This window comes from Stegostoma tigrinum, chromosome 5 (genome assembly GCF_030684315.1).
Source record: "Stegostoma tigrinum isolate sSteTig4 chromosome 5, sSteTig4.hap1, whole genome shotgun sequence".
NCBI classification, from domain to species: Eukaryota; Metazoa; Chordata; class Chondrichthyes; order Orectolobiformes; family Stegostomatidae; genus Stegostoma; species Stegostoma tigrinum.
In genome coordinates, this window is record NC_081358.1 from 113,558,681 (window position 1) to 113,571,490 (window position 12,810).

The 12,810-nt window shown below is 40.0% G+C and overlaps 1 protein-coding gene across 3 annotated transcripts in view; it reads left to right on the plus strand.

The window, feature by feature from the left end:
- Nucleotides 1-12,810, plus strand: part of LOC125451651 (receptor-type tyrosine-protein phosphatase mu-like) — an 820,886-nt gene that overhangs the window by 562,077 nt on the left and 245,999 nt on the right. For all 3 annotated transcript variants that reach the window (XM_059646218.1, XM_059646219.1, XM_059646220.1), the window contains exon 12: nucleotides 11,346-11,619. In XM_059646218.1, the coding sequence (XP_059502201.1) occupies nucleotides 11,346-11,619 (274 nt within the window). The remainder of the gene's footprint in view (nucleotides 1-11,345; nucleotides 11,620-12,810) is intronic.

Sequence of the window (12,810 nt, forward strand, 5' to 3'; positions counted from 1 at the left end):
TGGACTCAACACTGAAACAATTGGGCAGTTTCAAATGTCAGTTAAGATTTGAGCATTGCATTTGGAAGCAGGGTCATGTTGAGGTCATTGAATGGCAAAGAGAGATGACTGTTAATGTAGTTTAAAAGGTTCAGCCAGCTCAAGGAGAATATGACTTGATTTACAGATCAAACCGAAAATTAATGCACACTCATTAAACCACTGTTAGAAATGCTGAAGTTCAACTGAAATATCATGCTGGAAGATTTCCAGTTTGCAATAACATTTGCAATTCTAAAAATTCTTTTCTTCAAATCACAGTTGGAGTTTTTTGATAGATTTCAAAAGCTTTCCAAACAGTTGTCTTTTTGAGAGGAATTGTTGTGAGCTTCTGGATTTTGACTTGCATCACTTAGAACAATACCACTTAACCACTCAGTTATTTATTCATGTGACACTGTTTATGTCAAATGGATCTGTGATCCTTATGACTGTAGTCTTTTCTCTTACAAGAGAACCTGCCCAGTAGTGAGCCCCGAAGCTGTGCAGTCCGAAGCTCCCAGGGTCACATCAGACTTTGTACTCAGTGACTGTGGATCATGTCATCAGAGAATCTGCTAAAAAAAAAGGGGAAGTAAATTTAACAAGTCAGAGAAGATGAACTGACATCAATACAGATCCACAGTTATTAATCTTAACTTGCTCGTATTTTGCTGCTATGTCGGTGCTTTATAGCTTTTAACGTCGGACCACTTGAAGTCAGTTTGTCAGTTAAACTTGGACTGAGTTATCTCATAAACAAAGTATGTCTGCTGCCTTAAGTGGTGACTCCTCTGCATGTATGTAATGAAATTCTTCCAGTCTCTTGATTGCACCGTTTTTCCTTTGGTGAGATGTAAATATTATTGCCCATATCTAACTTCTCTTGAAAATTGCTGAGCCACTTACGTGAACCACTGCTATATCTCTGGTGTAAGGACATCTATGGTGCTGTTAGGGTGGGGAGTTCCAAGATTTTGACTCAATGGAGACGTCACTCCACATCAGAGGCAAACTTACAGATTGTACTGTTCTCAGGCATCGGCTGTCTTTGTCCTTCTGGATGGTGAAAGTTACAGATTTGGGAGGTGCTGTCAAAGAAGGCTCGGCAGCGTGAACAGTGATCTGTTCCATGTTTACTTTATTCATTACTTTTTCCATGAGATGATAAAAACTTTGCATGCAAAGAGCGTAAGAAGTGGCACGAATAGAAACTAAGAGCAAAATACCACGAATGCAAGAAATTTGATTTTTTTTAAAAAATGCTGTAAAACATTGAACAGGTCAAATAAAAATAGAAACCATTTAGCTCAGTCTTTCTACATAATATCCAATCAATGTGCAAGATGTGTAGGTGTCGGGTTTTATTATAGTATCATAAATTCTACTTTTGTTATTTTAAAAGAGAAATGACATGAAAATATTGCAAAAGGACAAGTACAACTGTGATTTCCTTTAGGCCACCATGCCCTCACCCATTCCTTTTTTAGTTATTCAAACAATGGGGGTGTCATTGTATAAACCAGCATTTATTGCCCATATCCAAATTGCCCTGGAGAAGCTGGTGGGGAACTGTTTCAGCGAACCGCTGTATTCGGTATCATTTAGGGATGTGCGCAGTGTTGTTAGAAAGGGAGTTGCAAGATTTTGATCCAGTGACAGTAAAGGGATGGCTTCATTGTGCCGAGTCAGGATGATAGGCTGCCCTTGTCATTCTATGTACGAGAGGCCATGGGTTTGGAAAGTGCTGCTGAAGGAGTCTTGGTGAGTTGCTGCAGCACACCTTGTAGACACTACACATTTCTGCTACCAAATATCGGTGGTGAAGGGAGTGGAAGTTGACGCCATCCATGCAGGGTTACCTTGTCCTGGATGGTGTCAAACCTCTTGAGTGTTTTTGAAGCTGCAATCATCGAGGCATGTTGTTGTGTATTTGTGCCATGTAGATGTTGGACAGGTGAGTTAATAAATGTTCCTAGCTTCGGTCCTGCTATTGTCACCACAGTATTTATTTCATCGGTCTAACTTAGTTTGGATGATGCCTCTTTTGGAAAGTACAAGAAACCGCAGCAACAGCTATCACCAAGGCCATACTTTGGACTATTTGAAATAGATGATGTTAGAAAGGAGGGTTTTCAGGAAGAATGACGAGTCAGTGGAAGCCCTACGAGTAGCACTGTAGAACAGCGAAGTGTACCTGACAGATTTTTCTTTGAACTATTAATCATAATGCTAAGGTATTAAAGGTTTAAGTCAAGTTAATTCTGAACCACAGGGCTGCTCTCTCATTACAGAGTAATGACTGGTACTGGATTAATTTGAAGGTTACCATATCTCAGGCAAGGGGAGACATCAAGAAAGAGAGTGTTCGGCTGGTGTGAGAATAGAATCCATGCAGGGATAGAATCTCTACAATGTGGAAACAGACCATTCCTCTCATTGAGTCTACACGAACCCTCCAAAGATCATCCCACCCAGACACACTCCCCTACCCTATCCCTGCACTTCCCGTGGCTAATACACCTAGTCTGCATATCCCTGGCCACTATGGGGCAATTTACAATGGCCAATTCACCTAACCCCCACATCCTTGGATTATGGAGAGAACCCAGGTAGACATAGGGTCATAGAGATATACAGCAGGGAACAGACCTTTCGTTCCAACGCGTCCATGCCCACCAGATATTCTAAATAAATCTGGTCCCATTTGCCAGCATTTGACCCATATCCCTCTAAACCCTTCTTATTTATATACCCATCCAGATGCCTTTTAAATGCTTGTACCAACCTCCACCACTTCATCTGGCAACTCATTCCATACATGCACCACCCTCTGTGTGAAGAAGTTGCCCCTTAGATCCCTTTTAAATCTTTCCCCTCTCACCTTAAACCTATGCCATCTAGTTTTGGACTCCCCCACCTGGGGAAAAGGCCTAGTCTATATACCCTATCTATGCCTGTCATGATTTTATAAACCTCTACAAGGTCACCCCGAGACTCTGACACACCAGGGAAAAATGCCCCAGTCTATTCAGCCTCTCACTATAGCTGAAACTGTCCAACCCCGGCAACATCCTTGTCAACCTTTTCTAAATCCTTTCAAGTTCCACAACATCCTTCCTGTAGTAGGGAGACCAGAATTGCACGCAGTATTCCAAAAGTTGCCTAGCCAATCTTGTACAGCCACAACGTGGCCTCCCAAGTCCTATACTCAATGTGCAGTCCATTAATGACAAAGCATATCAAATGCCTTCTTCACTACCCTGTCCACCTGTGACTCCTCTTTCAAGGAACTATGAACCTACACTCTGAGGACTCTTTGTTCAGCAACACTCCCCAAGACATTGCCATTAAGTGTATAAATCCTGACTCAATTTGCCTTTCCAAACTGCAGCACGTAACATTTATCTAAATTAAACTCTACCTGCTACCCCTTAGTCCATCGGCCCATCTATTCAAGACCCAGTTGTACTTTGAGATAACCTTCTTTGCTGTCGACTATCCCTTCAATTTTAGTGACAATTGCAAACTTATTAACCATATCGTCCATGTTCATATCCAAATTCATTCACATAAATGGCAAAAGCAGTGGACTCAGCACCAATTTTTGTGGAACACCGTTGGTCACAGGCCTCCTGTGAAAAGCAACCCTTCATCACCACTTTGAGCCAGTTCTGTATCCAAATGGCTAGTTATCCCTCTATTCCAGGTGATCTAGCCTTCCTGACCAGGCTACCATGAGGAACCTTGCTGAATGCCTTCCTGAAGTCCATATAGGTCTCATCCACCACCCTGCCCTCATCAGTCCTCTTTATTACTTCTTTGAAAAACCCAATTAAGTTAATGAGATATTTGGAGAATGTGCAAATTCCACACAGACAGTCACCCAATGGGTGGAGTTGAACCCAAGACCCCGGTGCTGTGAGGCTGTAGTGCTAACCACTGAGCCACTGTGTTGCTATTGGCATCGTTCTGCAATGCGAACCAGCCATACAGCCAACTGAGCTAACTGCCTCCTTAAAAATATAGTGAAGGTGTGTATATATAAATACTAAGATTAATGAAGAATGTAACAAACATATTAGTTATATGGCAGTTTTAATTTCTTTACCAAGTGGTGGAATACAGCTCAAGTAGGAAAAGACACAAGTTTCTTTAATGTATTGGGAATGGTTTTCGTGGTAAAGGCATCTTGCAAAGTGTGAACATAATAATATCACATTTAGGCATATGGTAGCGTGGTGATAATATCATTGAACTAGCAATCCAAAGCCCAAACTAATGTTCTGGGGACATGGGTTCAAATCCCACCCTGTCAGGTAATAGAATTTGAGTTCAAGAAAAGAATTGGAATGAGAGCTAGCCTAATGTTCACATAGAAACACTATCAATTGTCTGGCTCACTAATGTCCTTCAGAGGGTGAAATCTGTTGTTCTTACCTGAGCTGGCCTACGTGTAAATCTATACCCACAGCAATGTGCAAACCTGAAATGTTAACTTTGATTTTTTTCTTCACAGATGCTGCCAGACCTGCTGAGCTTTTCCAGCAACTTTGTTTTTGTTCCACAGCGATGTGGTTGACTCTTAACTGCTCTGTGGGCATTAGAGATGGGCAATAAATGCTGGCCTAGCCAGTGATCTCCACATCATTACAAGCATATGTTTCAGTAAAGAACCATCTTGTTAAAGCCAAAACAAAACAAGGTATGGTCTCACAAGCCAAATAAGTTTCTGCCTTCTCCAGAAAGTCCACACAGATTTTATGCTAATCAGTTTTCCTGTTTAATACAAACAAAAGATGAGATCTTTGCCTTTATACATTTAAATTATTAGACAGAAATCAGATATGAGATCTGAATAGTGATTAAATTTACCAAATGCAGCAAATTACTTCAATAGGTATTTGTCTATTGTAATAAAAAGCTGATAAGTGTTGTTTCCAAATGAACTGTCTCATGCGGTGCCCTCGTATTATTCTTCAAAGAGACATTCCACAACATTAAGAAGTGCACATCATTGTGGGAAATTGTATGTCGTATGGACTGGTTACTGATTGGAAATAGCATGAACATTAATTAGTGTTATGAAGCTATAAAATGTAATATTTCGTTGTCAGAAATGCATATTCTGCAAACCTTACATTATTATTTCAAATTTTTGACTTTTGCCTCTGAGACATTTCTGTATAATTTTTTAAAAATATTCTTTGGTTAGATGTGAGCATCACTGACAATACCAGCATTCACTGGCCATCCCTAACTACCTTTGATCACATTCGGGCCATTTCAGAGTGCAGTTAGGTGTCAACTGCATCACTGTGTCTCTGGAATGATATGGAAGCCAGACCAAGTAAGGATGACATACTTTCTTCCCTAAAGGGCATTTGTGAACTAGATGAATTTTTATGACGTATAATAGCTTCACTGTCACCATTACTGAGACAACTTTTAGATTCCATTTCAATTACACCAGCCAACGTGGTGGGATTTGAGACTGAGTCTCTGGCCCATTTGTTTGGCCTTCCAGTGGCATTATACTGCAACTACTGGATGGTGTATCAAAGGCCAAACCTAGAAAGTCAGAGTAGACCAGTTCTGGTTCATTCTGTGGTCTGGTGTATCAGGGTGTGTCAGATCTGAGTCAACCTATTGTCACTATTGTGAAATAGATTGTGTGATTTATATGTACAAAAATGTCATTTGTGTTAATCTTAGATTTTGAATTTTGAGTTAGTATTTTTTTCTGTGTCTGAAGGAATCAATGCTTAACTTTAGTATTTCTGTGATCATAGTGATTTATTTTGAAAAGGTTGTGAGGACTTGGTTTTTATTGATCTTATGAGATCTAATGATGTAACAAGCAAAACACTTGCGCCTGAAGTTTTCTTTTGGGCCTTATTGGATGTTTTTCTTTGTAAAATGAGGGGAAAGTCTGATAGCTTAAAGACAAAGAGAGATCTTTTCCAGCTTTGGGAAATTATGTGGAACTTTTCATGTGAAAATTTGCTCCTGAGAAAGGCAGAGACTTGTTGGATTTGTTAATGCTAGGTTACCTTAAACTAAGGAGTTTGTGATTACCCCAGACTGGCCATCTTTGAATAAAACCCTGAAGAGGTTATCTAAAGCTGAGAACATTCAAGCTCAGATAAATGACAACTCTAGGAAGAAGCAAACAGATTTTGCAGTCTGAGAGTTGGAGTCAAATTAAGCAAAATAATCAAGGTGTTTGAGAAAAAATGTTGTGGTGTACAAGGAGTGCTTTTGAGTACCGAACAATATTATGAGCAAATAGTCAGGTTTATTTTATTTGCCTCCATTTAATCTTCTTAATAAACTACAATTTTAATGTTAAAACAAAATCTGCAACATTACATGCTGACACTTCAATGAAGTGACCATCTTATTAAAACCAAAATCTAACAAAGTGCAGTCTTTCAACCCAGATATCAGTTCTGGTTTCAGAGTTGCCTGGTAATAAATCATTTGGGATGATAACTCTACAGTGCAATATAATGTGTGTCGTGAGTTCTGGGTCACACTGTAGTATGGTGCATTGAGATGCAGTGGTCTGGTTCTCACTGTAGCCATGACTGTGTAGAGAAGAGTCTGTATTGGGGTAATCTGAAAATCACTGCGCTGCAAGGTAATATGATGTCTTATAAGACACGTTTTGGTTCATGCTGTAATGTGATGTATTGGAATAAACTAATTCTTGTTAATATATCACTGTAGACCAATACTTATTCACACTGTAGCAATAAGGATTAGCAAGTAGTTTTTTTGTAAGGTTTGATGGCACTTTTGACACAAATGAATTGATTAACATTTTCTTTTAATCAGGATGTACTTTTGCTATGCTAATATCGACCTGGAAGATGGGAGACATTTGAAGTGAGCTGCCAACAAACATAAATGCCTTCTGCCAGTTTCTTATTGTTTCCACATAGTTTAAAAAAGTTGGAAAGATCAAGGTCGAATTTCCTGAGGAAACCCCGAGCAACCTCATGATTTTCCTGTCAGAATTTAGACAGCGTCAAACCCCTGAGTAAATGGGTCCTATAACCAAATTTCTCCTGTACCTTAGGGACATTGTGTTGAGACAACAGGTCTACTTCCAACTTCAGCCAACAGAATGAGGTGGACTTAGGTGAATCGACAGCTTGCTTTACAACTCTCCCAAAAGCCAATGAAAACAAAGATCACAGGAGATGTAAAATAGTCTGCCAATTCACCGCTGCCGGTTTAAGTGAGAATTTATGAATTAGAAGCAGGAGTAGACCATTCAGCCCTTCAAGCCTGCTTTGCCTTTCAACAAGATCATGACTGATCTATTATAACAAGGTGTAGAGCTGGATGAACACAGCAGGCTAAGCAGCATCAGAGGAGGAGGAAAGCTGACGTTTCCGGTCTGGACACTTCTTCGGAAAAAAAAAATCTTTTTTCCTGAAGAAGGATCTAGACCTGAAATGTCAGCTTTCCTCCTCCTCTGATGCTGCTTGGCCTGCTGTGTTTATTCAGCTCTATACTTTGTTATATCATATTCTCTAGCATTGGCAGTTCCTACTATCTCTATAACTGATCTATTTGTGTTCCAAATTCCATAGGCCCCATCTACCCCAAAAATGTAAAATTTCTCTGCCTAATAAGTATCTACCTGCGACTTAAAAATATTTATTGACCCCATCTCCAGTGCCTTCTGAGGTAGAGAGTTTCAAAATTACGCATCCCTGTGAGAGAAAGAAAGTCGTCTATTCTCTGTGCTAAAAGGGTGACTACTAATTTTGAACTAATCTCCCCCAGTTCTGAACAAACCCAAAGGAGTAAGCATTCTTCCCATTTCCACCTTATCAAGAGCATTCAGGATCTTATGAACTTCAATCAAATCACTTTTCTAAATTCCAGTGAAAATGAGTCAAGTTTGTCTAATCCTTCCTTACAACATGACATGCTCATTCTGGCCAGTAATATAGTAAATAAAATAAAAGAACTGCAGATGCTGGAAATCAGGAACAAAAACAGAAATTGCTGGAAAAGCTCAGCAGGCCTGTCAGCATCTATGACGAGCAAATCAGAGTTAACGTTTTGGGTCTGTGACCCTTCCTCAGAACTAATGGTAGCTAGGGAATTCTGGTTTATATGCAGAAGATAGGGTGGGGGAGAGGGTAAGGAGTAAATGATAGGTGCAGATACAGCTCAAAGAGAGAGAAGAACAATTGGACAGTCAAAGGAGTGGATAACAATCTGCCTAGGAGGGTGGATAGATGCTAATGGAGGCAGTTAGTGACTAACAATAGGTAGTGTGTAATGGTAGACTATGTGATAATAAGGCCTGGTGTGTGGTTGATAGAATGTGGAGCTGGATGAGCACGGCAGGCCAGATGCATCTGAGGAGCAGGAATGTTGATGTTTCAGGCCTGGATCCTTCTTCAGGACTGGGGAGCAGTAAGGGAGCTCAGAAATACATTGGGGGGAGGGGCTGTGAGGCTAGGGGAAGTGGTGGGATCGTGACAGGTGGATGCAGGTAGGGGCTTGTAGAGATTGCTCAGTGGCGAGGGTAGAGCAGATAGGTAAGAAGGAAGATGGACAGGTTGTATCAGGTCAAGTAGGCAGGGATGAGGGGAAGGGACATTGAATAATAGTAGGGGTGGGGAAATTTTGAAGCAGGCAATCCCTATGTTGGTGCATTTAGAGGACACCAGTCAACACCACCAAATGGTAGCCAGTCATTTCAACTCCCTCTCCCACTCCATTGGCGACATGCTCATCCTGGACCTCCTCCACAGCCAAAATGAGGCCACACATAAAGTGGAGGAACAACATCTTATAACTCACCTCGGGAGCCAATTACCTCAATGTAGAGCTCATCAGCTTCAAAATCTCCTCGCCCCTGGCCTCATCCCAGGTCCAGGCCTCCCTTTCATCCAGTCTCCATGACCTGACGCAACCTGTTCATCTTCCTTCTCACCTATCTGCTCTACCCTTCCCACTGATCAATCCTTACAACCCCCTACCTGCATCCACCTATCACCATCTCACCTCCTTCCTCCAGCCCTACCACCCTCTCTCTAATTATTTCTGAGATCTCTTCCTCCTCCCCACTCCTGATGAAGTGCCCAGACCTGAAACTTTCCTGCTCCTCAGATGCTGTCTGACCTGCTTTATTCATCCAGCTCCACATTTTATTCACCCTGACTTCCACCACCTGCAGTCCTTTCTATCTCCTGGTGTGTGGGATTGGGGGCTAGGACATGGGAGAGGTCAAGTCTTAAAGTTATTGAACTCAATATTGAGTTGTGAGGGCTGCAGGGTTCCCAAGCGGAAAATGAGGTGTTGCTCTCCCATTATTATAGCAACCTTTCTCTGAACTTCTTCCAATGCATTTTCATTTTTCCTTTCGTCAGGAGACCAAAACTGTACAATTTTCAAGCGGTGGTCTCACAAATGCCATTCATACCTGAGACACAACATCCTTATTTTTATGCTCAATTTTTCTTATAATAATTCCATAACCTTATTCACTCCTGTACTAATTTATTGCGACTCATATGATAGTATACCAAGATCATTCTGCACCTCAGAATTCTGTAGTCATTCCCCAGTTTACCAATACTCTGCTTTTCATTCCTAAGTAACAAAGAGAAAAGCTTTATATTTCCTGAAATTATACTCAATTGCCCGATTTTTTCGCCCACTTAATTAACCAAATTGTGTCAGTCTACGTCATTATATTATTGTCCACTTTAGAGACACTCCTCACGTGACAGGGATTTTGAGAGAGAGATGTAATGGTGAGGTTAAATTAACAGTGAAGAAAGAACATCAACTTGAGCATAGTGAAGAAAGAAGATCCTCTCCTCACTCACATTACTCAACCTGTTCTGCTATTTGGCTGATGGCTTCTCTCTGCGTGAATAATCACATCTATAAATAGATATTCAATCAGTGTTTTCCCCATCAGTGAATAATGTACTTGCTTATTAGATTGACCTTTTAATGTTGGCATTGAATTTATTTCCCTGATTTTTTATACAATGCAGTTTAATATGCTGTCTTGGAGGTGCCATTTATTGTAGAATGGAGATCCCACCATCTTCCTGCATCCCTGGAATTTAGTCCAGGGAGGGGCAGTTTGGGATGTATGTGATGTTTCAATAATCCACACTGGTATAGACATAATGGGTCAAATAGCCTCCTTCTGTACAGTAAGATTCTATCATTCTCTGAAAGAAAAATGAAAAGATTCAACAAAATATATCTTTTTTCAGTAATACTCAGATTACTGTCAAATGACTATATTCTCACATGCTAGACCCATTTCCCTTGCACTATCAACTTTTTTTGTCATTTTTATCACCCCTCTGCTTGGTCTTTCACAACCCTGTTCCTTTAGCTATTTTCCTGTCTCCTTAATCCTGGTTCTGTACTGTGTTTCAAAGCTCTTCGCCACTCATGTGTTACGATTCTGATGAAAAACATACTTTCCATATCTTTGAATCATTAATGGCAAAAGAAAATGGTACCTCCAGAAGAGAGAAATTTCTACAGTTGCATTTTTTTGAAAATGCTTTGTATAATGTACAGAAATAATTGTCCTACATCTTTGATCTTTAATTTTTATAACATCTACAAAATGGTGAGAGTCTTAAACATGATCGATGGTAGATGTTCTCAGCTTTCATTCAGCCTGATTGATTGCACTTATTCTACTTGATTTCCAACTTCATTCTATTGTGTGGCACATGTAAAATGGATCTTGAAGACCTTTCAGTAGTGAACAACTATCAGCAAAGAAAGCATGAAATTAGGGCAGGGGAGCTCAATATCCGTTTGTCAAATCAATCCACAAATTTCCATTTGTGCAGTTGCTATTCTCAAAATGAATAGTACAATTTTGACTTGTGTCTTGGTTGAGACAATTGACTCTCATTGCACTTTTTCTAAATAGTTAAAAGCTGTAAACTGATCCATACAGCTAGATGCACATTGTATGTCTCTTGTGGCACACTGGTCGTAACCCTAACGTTTAGATAGAAGGCCCAGGTTCAAGTCCTGCCTTTCTCCATAATACACCTGAACAGGTTGATTAAAAGTATATGCTTCTGTTGTGGTAAGTGTAATTGCTTGAACTTTGGAACTAGTTCAAAGGTAACATTTTTAATTTTAATCAGCCGCAAGTTCTTACCATGGAGCTCTGAGTCGAAATGCCAGTCAAATGAGATAGTGTAAAAGAACATTTGCCAATGTGGAAGGAAGTAATTCTTGCTACAGTCAATTAATCTTGTCAACATTTTAGTTCATGTTTTCTTTTTTCTCTGCTTTATTTTCAGTGTCTATCAGGTCATTGTAGAAGAGGAACGCCCACGCCGAAGCAAGAAGGCCACGGATGTCCTGGACTGCTACTTTGTCCCCATCACCTACCAAAATGCCTCAATTTCAGACTCCCCTCATTACTTTGCTGCTGAATTTCCACCAGATGCTCTTCAAATAGCTCAACCATTTACTGTTGGAGATAACAAGACATACAGTGGCTACTGGAATGCTCCCCTACTCCCTCATAAGAGTTACAGCATTTATTTCCAAGCAGTTAGCAAAGCCAATGGGGTAAGTGTCCATAGCTGTAACCATTAAGCACAACCTTAAAACAATCAATGATTATTTTTGATTTAATGTATTACTTCATATACTTTTGCTTATCCATTTGTTTCCATAAATTAGCTAATATTACCAATGTTTATCCATAAACTGTATGTAAAAATGATAAGTAATAAGGTTTAGTTTAGCTGAGTCGGCAAGCCAGCTGGTTTGTGATACATCGTGGCTCCAACAGTGTGGATTCAATTAATGCATCAACTGAGGTTTGCATGAAGAATTGTCCTTCCCAATCTCACCTCTTGCCTGAGGCATGGTAACGCTCAGATTAAACCACCACCAGTTATCTCTGTCTGTAATGAGCAGGTTGATTAAAAATAATGGTAAGACGATGTGATGTTACCTTTTATATAAAGATGAAAAACCATTCGCCTGCCCATTTGTTCCTCCTATAGCAAGTTATGACCCGATTGTCAGTGGCTATGTCTATGTTGAACTTAATGCTAACCATGCAACAGCAATGCCCATTATTGTAAAGATAAATTGTCAAATTGAAGTAACCAGCTCAACCATTGACTGAAACAGCAGAGAGCCATCTGGAGTATAAAGTCAGTAATTACTCCTGTATATTATGGATATTTTCTAATCAACCTGTCAGAGATATTATTACACACCTCAGGAACAGGTTTGACCTGAACCTATGTCATTGTCCCTTCATCACTGGTTCAAAAGCCTGAAGATCCCTGTAGAAAAGCACTACATTGGATGGATTACAGCATTTCCAGAAAACAACTCAACGCCAACTTTTCAAGGGATATTAGGGATTGCAAGAAATGTTGTCCTTGCCAACAAAGTCCGTATCTAATGACTGGAGAAATAATTCTTCAGAAATCTGGTAATAAAGCATGTTAGTTTGCTAAACAAACATTCGTTACTGAAATTCTCCACCCTTTCTTTTTCTCCAACTGTCTATTGATATTGGTCTGGCAGTCCAGGGAAGTTGCTTTTCAGTACTAAAATGAACTTCAGCACAAAGTAGAAAAATGAAATGCCCCGATTCTACAAAGTTAATTCGTCAGACCTCCTGTTAGTACTCAGTGAAGTGAAGAGATTTGCCAAAGCTAGGATATTAGTCACCTTGAGTGTTTTGCTAGATAAAATTGAACATTGATGATGAGATAACATAGTGTGAAGCATGCCAGT